General features: G+C 39.5%; 1 protein-coding gene across 1 annotated transcript; it reads left to right on the forward strand.

Moving 5' to 3' along the window:
- The first annotated feature begins 4,714 nt into the window (after positions 1 to 4,714).
- On the forward strand, positions 4,715 to 8,721 carry LOC130210814 (extracellular calcium-sensing receptor). Its single transcript, XM_056441306.1, has 12 exons — positions 4,715 to 4,953; positions 5,063 to 5,244; positions 5,399 to 5,490; positions 5,691 to 5,870; positions 5,973 to 6,161; positions 6,312 to 6,523; positions 6,653 to 6,848; positions 7,024 to 7,233; positions 7,328 to 7,451; positions 7,532 to 7,725; positions 7,926 to 8,207; positions 8,299 to 8,721. Exons 1-12 carry the CDS (start codon positions 4,715 to 4,717, stop codon positions 8,719 to 8,721), a joined length of 2,523 nt encoding a protein of 840 aa, XP_056297281.1.
- Positions 8,722 to 13,791: the final 5,070 nt, after the last annotated feature.

Genomic DNA, 13,791 nt, shown 5'->3' on the forward strand with positions numbered 1-13,791 from the left:
TCCCGAGAGGCTGCTTAAAGACGTTTGCCTTTAATTGGCGGCTCTCTATTAGATATTATCAATGTGTCTCTGCTAACAGGCCACGTACCACACTCCTTCAAGGTGGCTGTTATTAAACCTCTCCTGAAGAAGCCCACTCTGGATCCAGAGGTATTGGCTAACTACAGACCGATCTCTTACCTCCCTTCCTCAGAAGATCCTTGAGAAAGCAAAATCAGTTTGCGACTTTCTACATCATAATAGTTTATTTGAGAAATTTCAATCAGGATTAGAAAACAGAAAACCACAACCGAGACTGGTGAAAATTACAAATGACCTCTTAATGGCAGCAGATAAAGGACTCTCTGTCCTGGTCTTGTTAGACCTTAGTGCTGCATTCGACACCATTGACCATGACATCCTGTTACAGAGACTGGAGCAGTCGATTGGCATTTCAGGCACGGCACTAATTTGGTTTAAATCCTATTTATCAGATCGATCTCAGTTTGTATTTGTAAACGATGACGCGTCGATAACCACCAACGTTAATCACGGAGTTCCACAAGGGTCTGTGCTTGGACCAATTTTATTTACCTTATACATGCTGCTCCTTTGGGCAATATGATCAGAAACACTCCATAAACTTTCATTGTTCTGCAGATGACACTCAGCTATATCTAGCGATAAAACCAGAGAGAGCAACCAACTCTGTAAAATTCAAGCATGTCTTAAAGACATAAAACATGGATGACCTGCAACTTCTTGATGTTAAACTCAGACAAGTAATTTTAATCGCCCTGAGCACCTCAGAGATCAATTATCTGGTGATGTGGATTCTGTAGACGGCATTGCCCTGGCATCCAACACCACTGTAAGAACTCTAAAGAATCTTGGCGTTGACTTTGAACTCCTTTAACTCCACGTAAAGCAAATCTCAAGGACTGCATTCTTCATCTAATATTTCAAAATCAGGCACATCTTGTCTCAAAAGATGCAGAAAAATTGGTTCACGTTGGTTCGTTGAGACTGGATTACTGCAACTCCTTATTAGCAGGCTGCTCTAATAAATCTCTGGGTCCTCCAGTTGATCCAGAATGCTGCAGCTCGTGTTCTCACTAAAACTAAGAAAAGAGATCACATCACTCCTGCACTAGCTGCTCTGCACTGGCTCCCAGTAAAATCAAGAATCACTTTTAAATTCTTCTCTTAACCTACAAAGCCTTGATTGGTGATGCTCATATCTTAAGGAGCTTGTCGTACCATATTGCCCCCACTAGAGAGCTACGCTCACTAAATGCGGGACTACTTGTAGTTCCTAGAGTCTTAAAAAGTAGAATGGAGCCAGAGCCTTTAAGTTATCAAGCTCCTCTTTATGGAACCAGCTTCCAATTTCAGTCCGGGAGGCAGACACAGTCACCTCGTTTAAGAGTAGACTTAAGACCTTCCTCTTTGACAGAGTTATAGTTAGGGCTGAATCAGGTTTGCAGGTTGGTCCAGCCCTTGATATGCTGCTATAGGCTTATAGCTGCCGGGGACGTTTTGGGATGCACTGAGTACATCTCCTCTTTTTCTCTCCTTAAGGATGAATTTTCATCTCTCAATCACACGTTACTGCTTTCTCCCCGAAGTCCTTTGACTTTACGTCTCATGGGGTCATCGGACCCTATGAGACGGCATAGATCCTATCTGCCTGATGGATCGTCTGGTCGTGGAATTCCTGCTCATGACTACGCCACTGTCCTGTTGAGACTCCGCACTCCTCCTCCCCACCGCCATCTGCCTGATGGATCGTGGGAGGTCTCCATCGTGGAATATGCCTACTATGAACTATTCATACACTCTGTCATATTCATTGAATGTATTTTAACTCTAAATCTGTCCTTCTGTACACATTACATCTATTGCATCTGTCCATCCTAGGGGAGGGATCCTCCTCTGTTGCTCTCCTCCAGGTTTTTTCCCTTTTTCCCCTGAAGGGTTATTTGGGAGTTTTTCCTGGTCCGATGTGAGGTTTTGGGGCAGGATGTCTATGTGTAGATTATTAAAGCACTCCGAGACAAATTTGTAATTTGTGAAATTGGGCTATACAAATAAACTGAATTGAATTGAATTGAGGGACCTAAGAGACTTATTAGAGCAGCCTGATAATAAGGACTTGCAGTAATCCAGTCTAGAAGTAACAAATGTATGAACTAGTTTTTCTGCTGATGTGACTGATTTTTGAAATGTTATGTAGATGAAAAAATGCAGAAAAAAGATAAAAGATCATGCAGAGATTCTTTACAGTGGTGTTGAAACCACAACACTAGATAATTGATCTCTGAGGTGCTCAGGGCTGAGTAAAATAACTTCAGTTTTGTCTGAGTTTAAAATCAAGAAGTTGCAGGTCATCCATGTTTTTATGTCTTTGAGACATACTTGAATTTTACTGAACTGGTTGGTCTCCTCTGGTTTGATCGATATGTATAATTAGGTATCATCTGCAGAACAATGCAAGTTTATGGAGTGTTTCCTGATAATATTGCCCACAGGAAGCATATATAAGGTTAATAAAACTGGTCCAAGCACATAACCTTGTAGAACTCTGTGACTAACGTTGGTGGTTATCGAGGCTTCATCGTTTACAAATATAAATTGAGATCGATCTGATAAATAGGATTTAAACCAACTTAGTGCGGTGCCTGAAATGCCAATCGACTGATCTAGTCTCTGTAGTAGGATGTCATGGTCAATGGTGTCGAATGCAGCACGAAGGTCTAACACGACCAGTACAGAGATCAGTCCTTTATCTGCTGCCATTAAGAGGTCATTTGTAATTTTCATCAGTGCTGTCTCGGTGCCGTGGTGTTATTTAAATCCTGACTGAAACTCCTCAAATAAACTATCATGATGTAGAAAGTCACACAACTGGTTTGCGACTACTTTCTCAAGGATGTTAGAGAGGAAGGGGAGGTTAGAGATCGGTCTGTAGTTAGCCAACACCTCTGGATCCAGAGTGGGCTTCTTCAGGAGAGGTTTAATTACAGCTACTTTGAAGGAATGTGGTACATGGTTTGTTAGCAAAGACACATTGAAAATATCTAATAGAGAGCTGCCAATTAAAGGCAAAACGTCTTTAAGTAGTCTTGTCGGGATGGGGTCCAAGAGACAGGTAGACGGTTTAAAGGTAGAAACTGTTGAAGACAATTGGTCAAGGTTGATTGGAGAAAAGCCATCCAAATATACACCAAGACATACAGCCGTTTCCAAGGCCAGTGCACCCACTTGTCGATAGATTGGCACTTCAGTCAGTCAGCAGTGGATTGGAATCAAAACAACATCCCAAAACCACAAATAAGAAATTTGCCTCAGAAGGCTTTACAGTCTGTACCCATACGACATCCCTGTCTCGGGACCTCACATCGGATCAAGAACAACTCCCAAGAAATAGAAAAAAACCTTTCACAGGGAAAAAGAGAAGAAACCTTCCGGAGGGCAAAACAGGAGGATCCGCGGATGGACAGAAGCAATACATGTCATGTGTCATGTTATAATAAAAAAATCTGGATCTTTGGCATACCTTTTTGATCCAGATCTGAAGAATGACCAACAGTCAAATTATTACTAAATCGCATTCATGCTTTCAATTCAATATTATATATATATATGTAAATACATATATATATATATATATATATATATATATATATAACACACACAAATCTCTCTCTCTTTCTCTCTGTCTCTCTCTTTCTATATATATACATATCTTTCTCTCTCTCTATATATATATACATATCTATATCTATATCTATACATATATATAGATATATATGTATATATATATACATTTAATTCAGTGATGGGGCTTGGCGTGTTCTTGAGGATATGGTCTGAAATTTAGAATTTGTTGAACACTAAGTCCTTTTACCATCAGCTAATGTCATGATGTCATGACAGAGATCTTACTAGTAGTTGCAACCATGCATGAAGGAGTATTTTCTTTACTGAATGTCATTAATGATGACAGTTATTTATATTCATGAGGTATAACATAGATGTGACAGTTATGTCAGCCTTACAGATGCCCCTTCAAAAAAGGCTTATTTGTATGACCTTTATCAACTTTTGGTTGAAATGTGCATTTGTGCTACATGTTTGTCTCATCATGCTTGTCTCACCAATAAAGCTAAAGTCAGCAGGAACTGTTGTACAGCAGGCCGACTCATTAAACCAAATATTTAAAAAAACCTGCATATAAAATAAAGTATTGAAGAACTACATTTCATAAAGGAAAGACAAATACATTGGCTTGCATGTACACACACATTTTTGCACTTCCACTGCCTACACACACACTAATAATTTGCAATCATGCTGTTGTTGTCTTACTGTCACTCTGGAGAGGAGTCATTTGGGATTGTGTGCCATCCTGTTTACTTGATGAAAAGGCGTTCCATCTATTATAAGTACTCACATCAAAGGTTCAACTGTTCGGTAGACGAGGGGGGTATGTCACAGTTTGGACACTGGCAGTTGGCAACGTAACTGAACTTTAAAGGGTTGTTTTGCTCAAGGTTGAACTCTAGAAATATAGATTTTTCCAACTGCATTGCGAGGGATTTTACTTTTTTATTGTACAACTGTTTATAGATGTTGAATGTAATGCCTCGGAGAAAGCTAACTGAGTACTTTGTACATATTCTAAGTGTCTAGAATGCCTGCATCCATGTGTTGGTTTTCCTGTCTTTTCACTATGTGGCCCTCTTCAGCTCCATCCCTGCTACTTGTCGGGCTTGTGGGCAGACAGCTGGGGCTCAGGGTGGGACTTCAGTGCGTTGAGACAGTGTCTTGTTCCCGGTGGGGTACGCCTGACAGCCAAGGTCTGCTCCAGGATGGAGATGTCGTTATTGGTGGGCTCTTTCCTCTTCATTATCAACCTCCAGCTATAGACAACGACTTCACTCAGCTGCCACATTACAAACCTTGCACAGGGTAAAATTCTGTTCTGCACTATTTACTTGACAAAAAAAATCCAGATAAGTACTGGTGGCTTCAACCTTTTGATTAATTTTCTCTAATTTCTTCTCTTCTGTTGTCTCAGTTTAGAAAATGTTCCATTACAGTACATACATGCTATGATGTTTGCGGTAGAGGAAATCAATCACAGTACAATGCTGCTACCAGGTGTGAAGCTGGGGTACCATATCTTAGATAGCTGTGGCCGACCACCATGGGCTCTCCAGACAGCACTGTCACTGGTTGGAGGAGACAACGCCATGTGTAGTTCAACAGACTCTCAAGATTCTGCTGAAAAAGGAATCTCAGAATGGAAAGGTAGCCCATTTTGTATCTATACTTTGTCCATAACATTATTTAAATGATGCATTTTGGTTCTGTAAACATGGAACAAACCCTCACCCTTTGTTGCTGCCGTTAGGTGCTTATCGTGTTCCGGTGATTATTGGAGGTGCTTCATCTGGAACAGTACAGATACTCTCCAGAACCCTGGGACCACTCTCTGTACCTTTAGTGAGTTTTGTTTTGAATATAGAATTAACACTGTACTGTAAATTTGTTTTCTTATTTTAGGGACCTGGTGCCATATTTTACTCTACATCACTCTTAGGACTTAGACTTTTTCTTTCTGGGAGAGGACCTAATTTTGGAAATCACTCTGAACACTCCTGTTTCCAATATTTTGTATGGAACATTTTCTTTTGATATTTCAGATCAGCTACCTGGCAAGCTGTCCATGTCTAAGTGACAGGCGTCAATTTCCAAACTTCTTCAGGACCATACCCAGTGATATTTACCAAGCCCGAGCTTTTGCCCAGCTTTCCATACGCTTTAATTGGAGCTGGATCGGAGCAGTTGTAGCAAACAACGATTATGGTCATGTGGCCATGAAGGTGTTTCCATATGTTGTAGAAGGCATTTATGCAAAACATTGTACAACACTTTAATGATTTCTTTAAATCTAATCTTTTGCTCCTTTTAACTGTACATGTCAGGTTTTTCAGGAGGAGACTCAGGGGGCCGGCGTGTGTCTGGCATTTGTAGAGACTCTCGAAAGGCAAAACATTGTGAGTGACGCCAGACGAGCAGCCCTCACAATTCAGGCTTCGACTGCAAAAGTGATTCTGATCTTTAGCTGGTACACAGATGTGAGGGAACTGTTCCTGCAACTAGCCAAAATAAATGTGAGTAATTGGAATACAATTGTGTTTTGAATATATTAAATGCAATAGAGACATTTTATATGACAAGGATACAGTTTAAAAAAATGAATCTTAATTTTATCTTTTAGAGTGCATTTTGATCTTTTGATATTATCTTCTTGCGTTCACTAGGTGACTGACAGACAATATCTGGCCAGTGAGGCTTGGAGCACCAGTGGTGATCTTCTCCGAAATGTTGTCTCAACTAAAGTAGCAAAAGGGGTTTTTGGTGTTGCCATTAGAAGTTCAATCATGCCTGGCTTTGAAAATTATATCAAATGGTTGCACCCAATCTATCGTCCTGAAGATGAGTTCTTAAGAGAATTCTGGGAGGCAGAATTTGGGTGCAGTTCTGAGGCCTCACCTCTCTTTACACATTCCTCTCCATCTTTCAAATCTGGAACCCCATTAAATATTTCTACATCACCTCATGCAAATGGATTGACTCACAAAGGTTCTCTGCCACTGTGCAGTGGGACCGAGTCCCTAGAGGGAGTGAATAATCACTTCACTGATACCTCCAAGCTTAGGGTGACATATAATGTTTACATTGCTGTTTATGCTGCAGCCCATGCCCTTCACAGCCTCTTGTCCTGCCCTGGTAGAGAAAGCTCACCCGGAAACAATAGCTCCAGCTGTTCCTCTCCAAAGGATATCAAACCCATAGAGGTAAGCATAATAATCAGCATTTGCCTGAGCGTGGAAATGTACACTTTTCTTTAAACAAAATGCATATCAAATTATGATAATACTAATCCTCAGAAAAGGTTTGTCAGAGACATTATTTTGCACATGCTCTGTCAGTGCGTCAATTTCAGTATTTATAATATCTTTATACTTTCAGCTGTTGCAGCACCTGAACAACGTGAATTTCACCACACCACAGGGTGAAATGTTTCATTTCCAAGGTGCAGACATTCCAGCAAAGTACGACCTTGTCAATTGGCAATACACCCCCCAGGGGTCACTCAAAATGGTTTTGATTGGTCGTGTGGACGGCTTTGACATCCACCTTAATGAATCGGCTATTCAGTGGAGTACAGGATCGAATCAGGTAGTTTACAAAGAACAATATTGATTGAGGCTGGTACCAAAATGGGATTTCCAAGGCATTATGTCTTGAGAATATGGTTTTACTTGTTGTTTAGGTGCCAACTTCAGTGTGCAGTGAGAGATGTCCGCCAGGTACCCGAAAGGCCAACAGGAAAGGAGAACCTCTCTGCTGCTTTGACTGTATCCAATGTGCTGAAGGGGAGATCAGCAATGTAACTGGTGAGGAAATTACTCCATTAGAAACCCTCCATTTTCTTTTTGTGTTTTACTTTCCTAACTCCTCTGTTTTCCTCCCCCAGATTCTCTTCACTGTGAACGTTGTCCAGATGAGTTTTGGTCCAATGCTGAGCAAACTGCCTGCATCCCTCGTCAGCTGGACTTCCTTTCCTTTAATGAAACCTTGGGCATCACCCTGACTACAGCAGCTGTATCTGGTGCTGCGGTGACAACAGCTGTGTTTGTGGTGTTTCTTTACTACCGTCAAACACCTATGGTGAGCTCATTGAATAAAGTAAACAATACTATAATGTATATTTTCAACAAAAGGTCACTGTGCTCATCGATTTGTTTCATCTAATACCCTTACATGCCATTGTTCAAGGTACGTTTGATAACAAAACATTAGGTTCACTTTAATCATCCCCTTTTTGGCTTGTGGTTGGCTTACTTTTCATGTTATTTCTTTACTTGTAGGTGCGGGCCAACAATTCAGAACTGAGCTTCCTGCTTCTCCTGTCCCTGAAGCTGTGCTTCCTGTGCTCACTGGTGTTCATTGGTCGTCCATCAGTCTGGGCTTGTCGATTCCAACAGGCAGCTTTTGGGATCAGTTTTGTATTTTGTGTTTCCTGCCTCCAAGTCAAAACTATAGTTGTTCTGGCAGCTTTCCGCTCAGCTCGTCCAGGTGCTGAAGCCTTGATTAGGTGGTTTGGTCAAGGCCAACAGAGAGGAAGTGTTTGCTTTCTTACTTGTGTACAGGTACTACTTTTCTTTAATGTATATACATATACCAATAGACTTTGGTCTACGATATTTTACATCAATGTTATTAAATTTTATTTGAATACAGATTATCATCTGTGCGACATGGCTGTCCCTCAGCCCCCCTGTGCCTCAACGTGATTTGGGTTTCCAAGGGTCAAAGGTCACCTTGGAGTGTGCCATGGCCTCTGTGGTGGGCTTCTCTCTGGTTCTGGGCTACATTGGTCTGCTGGCCTGCACCAGTCTCTTCCTGGCCTTTCTTGCTCGGAAACTCCCTGACAACTTCAACGAGGCCAAACTGATCACTTTCAGCATGCTGATATTCTGTGCAGTTTGGATAGCTTTTGTTCCTGCTTATGTTAGCTCTCCTGGGAAGTATGTTGTTGTTGTAGAGATTTTTGCAATCCTGGCCTCTAGCTATGGTTTACTGCTCTGTATTTTTGCCCCCAAATGTTTCATCATTCTCTGTCGCCCTGAGAAAAACACTAAGAAACACATGATGGGTCGTTGACAGGAATAAATGAACAATGCACACATTTTATAAAATTTTCAATTTACATGCATTCCTCATTCCTTAAGTTTAGTGTCATGAAACGATAACATTTTTATTTTCCAAAAATATGAAATATCATACAACTATTGTTGCTTTATTGTCTAGTACATCTCTACATTGCCTGAATGACATATATATATATATATGTATATATGTATATATATATGTGTATATATATGTATATATATATGTATATATATATATATATATATAATGAGCGAAGATAATAAACCATTGACATAAAAAATAAAGAGTAATGTGTCAGTTGTTGTCTTTATTGTAGTCTCTATTAAAAGACCAATTACAGAATAGAAGCAGGCTCCTATGGGTCAAATTTGACCTGACAGATTTTTAATTGTAAAAATCTTTGCAATAAATTAACTTCACCATTCAGAAATGACTCATGCATGCAAGTGTGAATTTGATATGATTTGGTTTGTAATTGTTTGTCACTTGTCAGAACTACAGAACGGGCTGCTTTTGCACATTCAGGCAGGTCTTATTTCAGAATTGTTTTACCTAAGAATATATTTAATATATTTTGAAAAGATAACTGCACAAACTATTTGAACATTACTTCACCTTGACATCCATTACTGGTGGGAAAGAGAAATAGGTCCAATATTATTAGCTATCTATTAACATATTCTATTCTCACAAACTAATGTTAGTTTATGTTATTTAGGTCAATTCTAGCTAACGATAACTAGGTCTACATGCCATTCTAATATAGATAGCTAATGTCAGCTAGGTCAACAAAATAAAACTTGAAATAGAACAGTATACTGGATACTTGATCAACTGATAGTTTCTTAATCCACAGTGTTTTAGTATGGCTTGTCACAGTCACTCCAAATTTACATCTTAAAAGGTCATAGAGATGCTACATGAAGAACAAGATGAGGAAGATGGAGCAATTCTTGATCCTGATTCTGAGTATGAGATCTCTGATGCTGATGACCTAGAACAGGGGGCAGCAACCTGCAACATTTCGTCATCTAAACGGGGGGCCGCAACGGATGCGCACTTGCGCTACCGTGAGGCGCTCGCTGGACTCTCCCCATACACCGGGACCTTTTTCTGCAGCCCTCCGAGGGTTTGAGGGATCATTCCACAAGGAGTATGGCCATTTCATAGGCCCTGTTCAAGGGTGTTCAAGTGCAGGATATTTGTGCTGCAGCGAGCTGGTCTATGCCCAGGGGTGCACATAACTGGTACGCAGGTACGCATTGGGCGAAAATAATCAACAATGCGTAATGCCACTTGTGTTACTTCGCGCCTTTGCGTACTGACCGATCTGTTATTGATCGTCTCTAACCAGCAGCATGTCATTTCTGTCTCTACATGTCGCGTTAACTCTTCTCCGCTCTCCGTCTCGCGCGCCACAGAGCTCCGATGCCGGCGTGTGCGCGCACATCGGAACGAAAAAAAGTCACTTGCACCACTGTCATTGGAGCTTCCTTAGTTGGTCACGCCAAGGCGATTCCCATCGTGAAACACCTCACTCTGTTATCAAAGAACCGAGGTAACGTTAAGAATAGTAGCCTATAAGCATAAGTTGTTATAGCAGTCACTATGTATTTCAATATATTTTACAATGTGGCAATACCTATTTAATCTGTTTTGAATTTAAATGATTTGCCAGCTGACATGGTGCAGAGAAACACAATAAAGCAATACGTTTGATAACAAGACATTTTATTAAATTATTATTCAATTCAGTTTATTTTCAATTCAGTTTATTTGTATAGCCCAATTTTACAAATTACAAATTAGTCTCAGAGTGCTTTACAATCTGTACATATAGACATCCCTGTCCCAAAACACAATTCTGAATTCAAATTCTGGTATAAGAATATATGCCTGCCACCACCAGCCACTTAACTTGTTCTTGCATAATATTAGCAGCAGTGGTACTCTTGAGAGATACAAATGCAGTTTTTGCATTAACATTGCTTATTTTCTATGCATGTAGAGACAGCAAAGTTTAAGTTAAATTGAGCAGCAAGTATATACTATGTGTATGCATAACCTTCTAACCCTGCAACAGTGTCAGTCATTCCTGAAGAAGACACTGACTCTGGAAGTTAGAGGCTTTGAATATTTAGAAGTTAATATATTATCTATCTGTCTATCTATCTATCTATCTATCTACAATGTGAACATATTTCAGTCATCATTGATCTTGTATTTTGTCATGTATAATTCCCACCAAAATAAATAATTTATATAAGTTGCCTGCAATTCCTTTATACCAGATAATAAAGGATTACTGTTTCTTTTGATATTTTGAAATACATGAGATAATGAGTTTGCTGAGTTTTTTAAATGTAGACATATATAAGTCACAACACTCCATTTCCAAGATTTTATTTAACTTTAGATGTTGGATATTTGATGCAAGTTTGGATTTAAACGGTTTATTTACATTAGCAGGTTCTTCTTTAAAAATAGATGCTGCATGGTAGCATGATGTATATTGTTTTTAATGTAACACACATTTAAGCACCAAGAGCCCCATTTGGGGCATTTTTTGGACATTGTGGTTCAACTGTCTAAAACATTATAATAAACGTGAGCAAATATATTGATCTTGCACATCAAAATAAAGAACACAACTTGGGCTACAAGTATCAGGAAGCCATTTCAGCACACCTAAAACACAAACTAAAATAATTATTAAAATATCCTAATCATAATTTTGTCAGGAGTCAGCCCACTCAGAACGTTTTCAACACTAGCGACACATATCTCCCTGCTATCGTAAAATATGAGATGTTAGAAAGCAAGAGGACTTCACACAGATTCTAAATATCTTTATAGAGTCCTTCTGCACCAAAGCAACACGGAGATATGACCCAAAGAACACAGCCACATTAAACGCTTCATAGCTTTACAGCCGGCAAATGCAACTTACTTTTGTTGTTTAGAAGAAGAACAAACGATTTTCGCCCATAGATTCAAGCTGACATATGTTCCGTATATGTGTATGTCCCTTTAAAAACAAGGTGGGCCTTTGGAGAATACATTATAGTCAGCTGACAGGAAGTTCAATTTCAGCAAATCTGATTTCACATTTCAAAAATGGCGATGCCTTTCTGTATCCTATTGGCTCACAATGCTGTCAATCTTGTCTTTCTTGGTACCAATCGATTCTATTGGCTCTAAGGATTCCAAAGACGTGTAGTTTTTTGAAACACGCCCTTCCCCAAGCGGAGATATCTGCGTGTGCAACAGCTCATGAGTGACAGATAAAAAAAACGGCTTTACGCAAATGACACATGTGCACAGCACCACTTTGTTTTATCGTTCTTTTATCTTTAATTTACTGTTGTAAAGCCACAGACTGATGTATTTGGATGTATTGAACACCATAAGTAATATACAAGTGCAATATTTGATTTGGTACATGAGAAAAGTCATATGCCACAGATGGTGCTCGAATGTGCCCAAATGCACAATTTAGAGACCTTGCCTACATTTTTTTTGAAAAAAAAGTTGTGCTATGATGTGGATGATTTTAGGCCTTTGCTGTGCATCCTTTCAAAAGTTATTTATCCTGAAAGTGCTTTTTTTCTAGGCGAACCTGAAACTTTTTTGTTGTTGCTGTGTTTCATCTTTATTTACTCTTAACCAGGAACATATATACTAATATTTACATATCTGAACAAAAGCTCACATGTGTTGCCATTATTTTAACACCAATATTATTCAAATAGCTTTTGTGGTTGCAGAGCTACACCCTTTTTAGTCTGGGTATGTTACTTCGAGCAGAAACCTAAAACAGGTTAAACAATGTAAATAATGAATTTAAGGTATACCAGACAAACTTAATCACCAAGCAGTTTGCTGATCGATATATATTTATATATATATATATTTTTCAGTCTCTAAATCTACTGCAAACTGTAACAATATTTTTTTTGTCAATAAAGTTGTTTATGTAACTCACAGGGAAGGTGACATGTTGCCATATGTGACAACAGGGAAGCAGTGTTGTTGTTTCCACGTCACCTTCTAATTCGGCAGTGGTTGTGATGTCCCTGAACTTGCAGATGTTTCTGTGAACTACGCTGTGATTTAATTGTTTTCTTTAGTGCAAAGCCTAAAGCGATGTCGGCAACCCATCAGACCTGTCTAGAAACATGGTTATTGTGACATATTTTTACATAACTAAGTGACATTATTTATGCCATCACTATTCATATGTACAAAATGTTACGATTAAATTAGTAATTACAGCAAAGTGTAAAAATACAGTAAAAGTACAAAAGTATTAACATCATGATATACTGTACTCAAGGAACCAACATACATTTACAGTAGGCCTTTATCATTGGCTTTTAATTATTGGTGTACAACTACTTTATTATACTTACTAATTAGTAGGGCTGTCAGCGTTAACGCGTTAATCTATGCGATTAATTTGGCCGCGTTAACGCACTAAAATATTTTAACGCAATTAACGCAACTTTGTTTACTTCCGGTGCTCGTTGAAGTTTTTTCACTCCCCTGAATTTCAAACCGCGGCAGTGCGGTTTGACACTGTTTGACACTGTTTGCGTTTTTAAAACAATTATTTCTTCGCGAAAATAAGGAGCAGAAATCAGTTTAAACTCGTGGATGAATCAGTCGGGTTTCCTCCTCCGCTCCTTCCTCCCGTCTCCCCCGATACACAGAGGAACGGAGGGTCGACGTGTCGGGTGACGCGGCGCGGAAAGATCTCGTCACACGAAACCTTCACTGTGATTTGTCAATCCGTTTGTCTGTCAACATTTTGCGAAAAAAACAACCAATGAACACTCGGTAAACCACAAGGACCTCCCCACCACACAGGTGAAGCTCATTAGCAACCTGTCAGTCAGAAGCCAGGGAACACGGCGTGAGGACAATTGTGCCTCATTCTAGAGAGCTGAGATTGTTCTGGAATGTTTGATGTATAACACGTGGGGGTGTGTCATATGCAAACGCCTTTAAAAGGTGAATTTAATTTTTTTTGTAAAATGGAGAACATGCCCCCAGCCTCCA

The sequence above is a fragment of the Pseudoliparis swirei genome, chromosome 20 (genome assembly GCF_029220125.1).
Source record: "Pseudoliparis swirei isolate HS2019 ecotype Mariana Trench chromosome 20, NWPU_hadal_v1, whole genome shotgun sequence".
NCBI lineage: Eukaryota > Metazoa > Chordata > Actinopteri > Perciformes > Liparidae > Pseudoliparis > Pseudoliparis swirei.